Genomic DNA, 9,500 nt, shown 5'->3' on the forward strand with positions numbered 1-9,500 from the left:
TCACTATTATCAACAGTTGAAGATATTATTTCACTGTTTGCCGGCTTCTGTTGTTGGTGTTGATGAGTCAGACACTCAACATAATGGCAGTTCTCTTGAAGTGATATTTTCTTTCTGGGTGCTTTTGAGAGTCTTTTTGTTTTGTGTTTTGTTTTTAAATAAACCTCTGTGTTACACAGTTTCATTATGATGTATCTTTACCCTGCTTGGGATTCTTTGATCTTCCTTTGAGGATTGGCTTTTTTTTTAACACTTCCAGAAAGTTCTCAGCCATTATTACTTCAAATTTTTCCTCTCCTTATAGAGCTTTTATTAGGTGCATTTTGGACCTTCACATTCTCCGTGCCTTTTTTCCAAGTGGAATATTGTGAAACGATATAAAGAATCAAAATGTCCAATAGAGGATTAAATAAATTCTATTTCAGCCATAAAAATAGTAGGCCAATAAAAATGATGTGGAAGAATATATAATGATATGCAAAGATATTAACAATATGTTCTTTGTTGTGGGGGGAGGGAAAAAATCTTAATTATGTATAAAAACATTGACAAATTTAAGCTAGAATTATTAGCTCTAGGACATTTTATTGCATTATTACCTTAAAAGGATGGCTAACTAGATATTAGCAGCAATGCTATTAAAACAGTTGTTTGCTCAAAGTTGTTCATATTAATGAAACAAAAGATTAATAGTCTCTAAGTTGAATTTCACAAAATGAAATCGCAGCCTTCTGATTTAACTTTCGGGGGCAAGACAGGGCAAAACCCAAATATCATACTTTCTATTTTTGTCCATAAACACAAATAAAAGTCAGTATCAATACAAAGGTTAACATAAGGAAATAAACATATGGTTAGTCAGGTTCTACAACATAGGATACTGCGACGTAACTCTCCTACAGTAAATTCCCCCCTTTTTTTTGGAATAGCAGATTAGATAGTATGGTATGAAAAGCTGTTAAAACCCAAATGTTTTCTGTGCCATCTAGCAAAGAAAGCACGAGGAAGAATACTTTGCCAAACTATACCTGCTACTCCAGCCTGGACCCAGTTGTCTGATCATCCACTCAGTTTCAAGGCCTCCAAATTGTCAATCTACCCCACTCAGCCTCATCCCAAGCTTAGCTACTTTTGCATCAAGAGTCTAGTTTCCTTTCTGTCAACTAAGTCCTAATTTTCCAGAAAACTGATTTTTCTGCTTTCACGTTGATCCTAACCCATTTTAAGTCAAAAAAAAAAATGCTGTAATACTTAAAGTAATTGAAGTGGACATGGAAATTAGATTACTTTAGTGTTATGGAAGATGTACTTCAAGTGCTCTGCAAATATATGGGAAAGTTGCAAGAAAACTTAGATTCTAAACCCTGCCTGGATTCCTTAGCTACTTGGTATATTATAATGTTGCTTTGATTACTAGTCAGTACAAAAAGGTGTGTGAAGGCCACAAAACATGCATATGGGGGGGAAATGCATGGAAATGAAGATTTCTTGGGAGTTGGCCAAGGCATTTTTATATCCATAAGGACTGTCAACTTAAACTTAGTACGCCAGTTATTAAAAAAGGAAAGGAGTGGGACTCTTGCTTACAGCCGAGTTTGGCAGAAACACATTTGTATATTCCTCCCCTGTAATCACGCCGTCCTTTAATTAAGGACAGTGAGTATGCCCACGGAGCAGAATTAATGAAAAATTTATAAAGAATATATGATAGAGAGCTTCACTAGATTATACAACACTCCCCTTACCCAAGCACTACTTTGTGTATCTCTGAAACATCTGAAAAATACTTTTCTGTGACTTACTAGGCTGTAGGGAATGAGGAGTTTTAGGTACATTACAATTATCTCTAGTAGAATTTGTTATCTTTCTCCATTAACCGAACGTTTCAACTGGATTTTAAAAGAAGGTTGCCAATTTTCATTTTTTGAGCCTCTCCTAGGATTTGGATGCTCTAGATCAGTTTGTCTTTTGAAGTTTCTATCTTTGGAATGCTTCCTTTGTCCATTTAGTAATTTGTCTGGAGGTGAGGATGTAGCACGTAACTGATATTCATCTGGGGATCCTTTTTGCCTGTTTGGCCTCATTTGTTCTTGATACACCTCTTTCTGAAGCTGTAATGCTAATAACCTGTCCTGTTCTTCTTGTTAATGTCTCAAAAAGTAGACATTCCACATCTATCAGTTTTGGGGTAAAGTTGATTTCTGTTTCTTCTTGGTCTGAGGAAGCTTTGGGGAACATTTTTCTTCTTTTTGCAGAAAAGCATGGATCCTTGAACTGCTTCAGACAAAGATTCCTGGTTTTTTCTTTTGGAGATATCTTTACTGATCAGTAGGTGAGACTCTTCATTTTCTGTCTCAACTGTGTCATATCTGATACAGTGCACCGACTCTCTGTTTTGCCACAAGGCTTAACTGCAGCTTCTCCAGAGTAGCGAACTCTGGCTTCAGGTCCCTCATGATTTATGACACATAACTCTTTTTCATGATTGCTTGGTCTTGTTTTGACTTTTCCTTCAAGGCGCCATTCTCTACCACTGGCACATAACTGAGGCATAGGTGACTCCACTGAAGATTGTGCACCTTGTTCTTGAACTTCAAGGCATATCTGAGGAGAAAGTGTTGGCATATCTTCCTCAATTTCTGTGTCTTGCCATGTAGGGCCCTTCACATCACTGCTGTCAGTTTCCTTAGACATGGAGTCTTTCCTGTCTTCTTGTACAACTTCAGACTGTGATGCTGACCCAAGTTGAGATTTAGGTGACAAATACTTCTGAATATCTCCAGTGTTTGTTTGTTTGTTCTTACTTTTCTTCTGTGACTTGGTTGTGACTGGATCAGATTTTTTGGAATTCAAGGGCGAAGCCAAGATACTTCCCTCACAGAAATTGTTAATATTAAGGCTTAGCTTTCTTGCCAGCTCTTCTTCACTTTTCAGTTGTTCTTCCATCTCTCTTTGCCTTTTTTCTGCCTGTCTCTTTTCCTCTTCTTCCTGCTCTGCCAGTAATCTCTGTATGTATTCTTCACTGGCTTTGTTTTCTTCTTCCTCATTGGCTTGTCGCTCTGCCTCCACCTTGCTTATCTCTTCATATTCTCTTCTTAATTCCCCAGGTTTACTTAATAGGCAAACTGGCTGATAGTCATCAACAATTTCCTCTGATTCTTGCCCAGAGGCTCTAAGCTTGCATTCCTCTGGATACTGTTTTTGAATTATCTCCCACAGTTCCGTATTGACAAGAGAATATGTTCCGTTATGGTACCGAGTCCATGAAGAGACCTGGCCTTGACAGAAGGGACAGCACAAATTTGCCTTTTCGACAGTCGATTGGAAGCATGGTTTACAGAGCGTGTGGTTACAAGGGAGTGTCACAGGCTCAATTAGGATTTCCACACAGATCTGGCACTGGCATTCCAACAAGGAAGGGATGGCGTCTTTGGGTACAGCCATTTTAATATGCTAATAAGGCATATTCAACATAAACACCAGAATTCAGAGATTGGGAGTATCAAACGTCTTGAAGTAAAAAGATGTTCTGCTGGCAAGGTAAACAGTACGACCCTGGAAGGCGGTGTATTTGTCCATGTTTAAGACAAACATCCGGAAAGAAAACAAATGAACCTTGGTTGCTCCCAGCATTAACAACCGCTGCGGCAGGGTGGGCTCTGGCTCTCTGGCGCCGCAGGAGGCTCGCACCAAGTTCCCCTCCTCCCTCTTACCAGGTGAGGATGCTCTCTTAGTTCGGGGCTTGGCTGCCCGAGGCCGTTGAGGCGCGAAGCTGCCAGGCCACCGCTCGAGAAAGAACGCTGCTTCCGCCCCCGGACGCCGGCCTCTTCTGGAGTGGGACTCCAGTTTTACCGCTGCTGTGGGGCCGCGAGCAAGCACTTCCCGGGGCTCTGAGCCCACCCCTCGCCTTTCTTCGGTCAGCCAGAAAGCCTTATCTTGGCTGCAGTGCTGTAGCCAACAATATGTTAAATGAAAACAGGTTACCAAACAGTATTCATAATGCTCTGTTTTTATAGTATATATATTTATAATGTTATATTTAATATTATTATTTAATTATTGCCAAAGTAAAAGGACAAATATTTACCAAAATGTTAATATTAGTTACTTGAACATCATAGGATAATGAGCAATCTTGTTAGATCATTTTTTGGAGGCTTGGATTTTTAATTTTCTATAAATGGGAGGGGGGAGTCTGTTTTCATTTCTCTTGTGTATTTACCTAGGGGTGGAATTTCTGGGTTAAATGGTACCTCTGTGTTTACCTTTTGAGGAACTTCCAGACTTTTTCAAAAGCATTGTATCATTTTACATTCTCACCAGCAATGTAGGAGGGTTTTAATTTCTCCATGTTCTGGTCAAAGCTTTTTTCTCCTCACTTAAAAAGCTCTGTTTTGGGGCTTCCCTGGTGGCGCAGTGGTTGCGCGTCCGGCTGCCGATGCAGGGTTCTCCATGTTCTGGTCAAAGCTTTTTTCTCCTCACTTAAAAAGCTCTGTTTTGGGACTTCCCTGGTGATGCAGGGGTTAAGAATCCTCCTGCCAATGCAGGGGACGCGGGTTCGATCCCTGGTCCGGGAAGATCCCACAACTTCTCAGGTGCTCCCAAATCTCCGGAGCAACTGAGCCCCTGGGCCACAACTACTGAGACTGTGCTCTAGAGCCCGTGAGCCACAACTACTGAGCCCATGCGCTGCAACTACTGAAGCCTGCGTGCTCTAGGGCCCACGTGCCACAACTACTGAAGCCCGTGCGCCTGGAGCCTGTGCTCTGCAGCAAGAGAAGCCACCGCAATGAGAAGCCCGCACACCACAACGAAGGGTAGCTCCTGCTCACCACAACTAGAGAAAGCCCACAATGCAGCAACGAAGACCCAATGCAAACAAAAAAATTAAAAATTAAAAAAATAGTAAATAATAAACTCTGTTTTATTTGTACCAAGCTTATAAACATCATTGTTACAAGTGTTTATTAACACTCTAATTGTATTACAGAAAAGCTATCACATCCAATCCCTGAAATAATGCTCTTCTCAAAATTTCCTGCTTGTACAACTCTTTTTCTAGCTTTATTGAGATAATTGACACATATCATTATATTAACTTAAGGTGTACAATGGCCAACACTTATGTGTTTTTGATTATAGCCATCCTAGTGGGTATGAAGTGATATTTCTTTGTGGTTTTGATTTGCATTTCCCTGATGGCCAGTGATATTGAGTATCTTTTCAGATGGTATTGACCATTTGTATATCTTTTTTGGAGACATGTCTTTTCAGATGCTTAAGTTGGACTATTGTCTTTACCATTGAGTTGTAGTTCTTTACATATTCTGGATACAGGTTCCGGATCAGATTTGCAAGTGTTTTTCCCCGTTTTGTGTCTTTTTACTTCTTTGGAGCAGAAACTTTTTTTTTTTTTTTTTTTTTTAATTTTTGACGAAGTCCAATTTATTTAATTTTTCTATTGTTGCTTGTACATTTTACTACTCATAGTTGCAGGATCCATTCACAGAAACTAATTTCCTGTACTGTCAGAATTTCCTATACTGTCAGCATCCTATGATTAATATAGTTGTAAGTACTGTGTGTACATATAGTAGTATTGTTTTTTTTTTCAACTTAGCATTTTTATGTATAAATTTCCTTCTATTTTTGAGCAGAAAATTTTTTTTTTTTTTTTTTTTTTTTAATTTTTGACGAAGTCCAATTTATTTAATTTTTCTATTGTTGCTTGTACATTTTACTACTCATAGTTGCAGGATCCATTCACAGAAACTAATTTCCTGTACTGTCAGAATTTCCTATACTGTCAGCATCCTATGATTAATATAGTTGTAAGTACTGTGTGTACATATAGTAGTATTGTTTTTTTTTTCAACTTAGCATTTTTATGTATAAATTTCCTTCTATTTATATTGCCCATGCTTCATTTTTAAGAGTTGTGTCATGTTTTGTGGTTGTACCATAGTTTACATAGTCATCATTTTTTGCTTGTTTTTCAACTTCACGATTTAAGTAATGCTGATAGGTAACTATCTCCATCAACTTAAAAGTTATATTTTTTTCTTTCGTTAGGTCAGATTGATTTAAAACAGCTGATAGCAAAGAAGATACAGTTGACAGCAGAGGCAGAGGTAAGTAACTCCCTCTTCGAGAAACAAAAATGTAGAGTTTTAAGGTAAAGAGTTTTATTCAGTACAATTTTTAATGCTAAACTGTTTAAAAGAGTTATTTACCTTTCTTATCAGTCGACATGAAACAGAAAAATAAGGTCTGCCATCTCATCATCCTACATAAGAACCAGATTGTTTTTTGGTTTTTTTTTCTGTACTATCATCCATCTCTCATATTTTGGCTTTTACCAGTAAAACTCAATTTTAGCAAACATGATACAGTTGAACGCTTGTGTAAGTGCTTGTGTAGGTGCTTTATGAAAGTATCTATCATGTTTCGTAATAAATAATAGGCCTTCAATAAACATTGAATCTGAATTTAGAAGTAGATTCCCTGTTGTGGATGTAGAAGAAATAGAAATGTCAACTCACAAACAATATCAAGACATTTCCGGGAATTCCTGGCAGTCCAGCAGTTAGGACTCGACGCTTTCACTGTGGTGGCCCGAGTCCAGTTCCTGGTTGGGAAACTAAGATCCTGCAAGCTGTGCGGCGCAGCCAAAAAATAAATAAATAACAGACGTTTCAAGCAGGGCAAACAGTTCTACAAGTTAGAATTCAGCAGTGCCCTCAGGAAATTCTGAAGGACAAAGAGCACTTAAAAAAAACAAAAAAAAAACTGGGACTTCCCTGGTGGCACAGTGGTTAGGAGTCCTTCTGCCAATGCAGGGGACACGGGTTTGCGCCCTCATCAGGAAGATCCCACATGCCGCGGAGCAACTAAACCCGTGCGCCACAGCTACTGAGCCTGCACTCTACAGCCCGTGAGCCACAACTACTGAGCCTGCATGCCTAGAGCCCATGCTCTGCAGTGGGAGAGGCCACCACAGTGAGAGGCCCGCACACTGCAGTGAGGAGTGACCCCCACTTGCCGCAACTAGAGAGAGCCCGCACGCAGCGACGGGGAGCCAATGCAGCCAAAAATAAATAAAGAAAATAAATAATTTTATATAAAAAAAAATCTAATACTCTGTGTGCCAAATATAAGTTGACTTCAAATCCAAGGCAGCCTCTTGTTTTCCCAATAAGAAGATCACTTCCAAAATTTCTAAGGTTTCTAAGAGTCCTTTGAAATACAACATGTCTGTTATTCTTTTTAAAAATTTATTTCAGTGAATGGTTTCCTCCAAGCATATGAATAACTTGTACTAACATAGGCTTAGTGAAAATGCTTGGGTTATGGAGTCAGACAGACCCACCTCTATAACCTACCTTGTGAACTTAGGCAATTTGCTTATCAGTTTATTCATTCACTGACACTGTTTTGAACACCTTCTACATGTCAGGCTCTGTTATTAGCACTGGGATACATAACTAATCAAAATAAAGGGCCCTTTCTTCAGGAAGCTCACATTCTAACACAGGAGATTAGTCAATAAATAATAAACCTGAAAAGCAAATGACTTATATGGTACAAAAATACATAAGTGCTCAGCAAAAGAAAAAAAATTATTGGCCAACTTGAATATATAAACATCCAATGATGTGGATGAAATAGCCCTGTTTTTATTAATTTAGTTACGTATGCATACATGTATATATGCGTTTATATAGAATACTGTAAATTTAGATATTTTTATCCTGTTTCATAAAACAGTATATGCAGGATTGTTTGCATTCACTTTGATATTAGTGTCTTTGTAATTGTGAGAGCTAGTTTTTCAGTTATTTCCAGTCCTGGGGTATTTTCACTGTCATCTCGTTTGTTGGAGATCCGGCACTTTTTGAGACCAGGGATGGTACTCTCACTAGACATTTTATACTACAAGTACCTATTTGCTTAACATTGTGCTATCTCCCCCCCCCTCCCCTGCCCCACCCCAATTCCGGAGGTATATATATGTTTTCTACAATATAAGCACTTTACATTGCTTTATAAAGTGGTATTCAAAAGGTATATTGACTATACTTGAAACTGAGAGTCTAGACTCCTAGTTAATAGTGTGTTACATTTTATTTTTCCTGATTCCATTAGGTTACCTGTGTAAGCCTTTAAAACTACAATGATCAAGGCCATTTCTGGTGAATGTCTTTTCCAGTTAAAAATTTGTTGTCCCATTATAAGAGATTGAAGACTTGATCATTTGGTAACTTGCACTTCTCTAAGGGATAATTTATAATTTTGGCTAACAAAAGAAAACTATTTAGTATGTAGGCATATGTGCTATTTTTAAGGGCCCATTCTTGCAAATTTAGTCATTGCAATAAAGAAATTTTGTTTTTATGGCTTACCAGAGTATTCCTGACCTTTATTCCTCTAGACGGGCTGGACACTTTCCATTCCTTTTCAGATTCCCCTTCTGTTCCTCTTTTGCTCCTTGTCCCCTTCCCAGAAAGAACACAAAGCCCTTACTGTGCTCTGCTTGTGAGGGAAAGTTTCACATTCATGAAAGCGCAGTCCATCCCTGCTGTCATTGCTATTTATTTTAAAAATCTGAGGTGGGAGGGGAATTTTTTAAAAATATAGCATCAGTAACCCAAAGAGGAAAGGGAATGTGGAGTGAGAAGTAAAAGGGGAGGGGAGAGGGGGAATGGAGGGAATGTTTCAAGGATTTAAGTTGAAACTTTGTTTTTAAAGAGAATATTCTACTTCTCTACTTTATATATTAATCAGTGAATAATATTATTATATTCTTTAGTTTGGTCATTTGGAAAGATTTGAAGGAGAGAGAAAGAAATGGATGAAGTAAGGGAATAGACACTGAGGGAAAGGTAGAGGTTGGTGTAGCTAGTATTATTACTCTGTGTTGTGCAAGACTTGTTCCCAGTTATTGAAGGAGAGCATGGCTTGAACAGAGGTATGGAGAAAAGAAACTTAAACTGTGTCTTGGAAATTACACTTGATTAGCATCTGTGCCCCTGGTGGAGCATGACAGAAAGAAAAATAAAATTTGGGCTAGATGTTAAGGCATTTTTTTCCTACCTTCATGCCCTTGTTCATGAAGCTCTTTCTACTTGAAATTTCCTTTAACTTCCTACCTTCAGCAATCAAAATACTGTATATCCTTCAAATTCTCACTCAAATGCTGCTGCTTCTAAAGTTTTCTAAATACCCCAGCTTGAAACGATGTCCTCCCTTTTATACTTCTAAGGTCTTAGCGTATACTGTATTTGTTATACACTACTTGTTCTGAATGAATCACCAAAATTCCTTTGGTGAACTTATGGGCGATTTGACTTAGGAGTGTTTTAATTGGCAATTTGGTATCTGAAGAGATTGAACATCTTGCCTTTTTTTTTGTTTTTTGTTTTTTTGTTTTTTTTGTTCTTTTTTTTTTTGTGGTACACGGGCCTCTCACTGCTGTGGCCTCTCCCTTTGCGGAGCACAGG

At 38.4% G+C, this 9,500-nt stretch overlaps 2 protein-coding genes across 5 annotated transcripts in view; one reads left to right on the forward strand and one right to left on the reverse strand.

Moving 5' to 3' along the window:
- Positions 1-9,500, forward strand: part of SOAT1 (sterol O-acyltransferase 1) — a 63,152-nt gene that overhangs the window by 25,711 nt on the left and 27,941 nt on the right. For all 4 annotated transcript variants that reach the window (XM_007109042.3, XM_007109041.3, XM_024133736.2 and 1 more), the window contains one exon: positions 6,073-6,131. In XM_007109042.3, coding sequence (XP_007109104.1) covers positions 6,073-6,131 — 59 coding nt within the window. The remainder of the gene's footprint in view (positions 1-6,072; positions 6,132-9,500) is intronic.
- Positions 1,273-3,993, reverse strand: LOC102985330 (E3 ubiquitin-protein ligase RNF168-like). The gene is given in 5 exon segments (XM_055084180.1): positions 1,273-1,871; positions 1,874-2,154; positions 2,156-2,271; positions 2,273-2,358; positions 2,361-3,993. Coding segments are annotated over 5 exon segments (1,686 nt in total). The 5' UTR covers positions 3,445-3,993; the 3' UTR covers positions 1,273-1,752.

This window comes from Physeter macrocephalus, chromosome 4, assembly GCF_002837175.3.
Source record: "Physeter macrocephalus isolate SW-GA chromosome 4, ASM283717v5, whole genome shotgun sequence".
NCBI lineage: Eukaryota > Metazoa > Chordata > Mammalia > Artiodactyla > Physeteridae > Physeter > Physeter macrocephalus.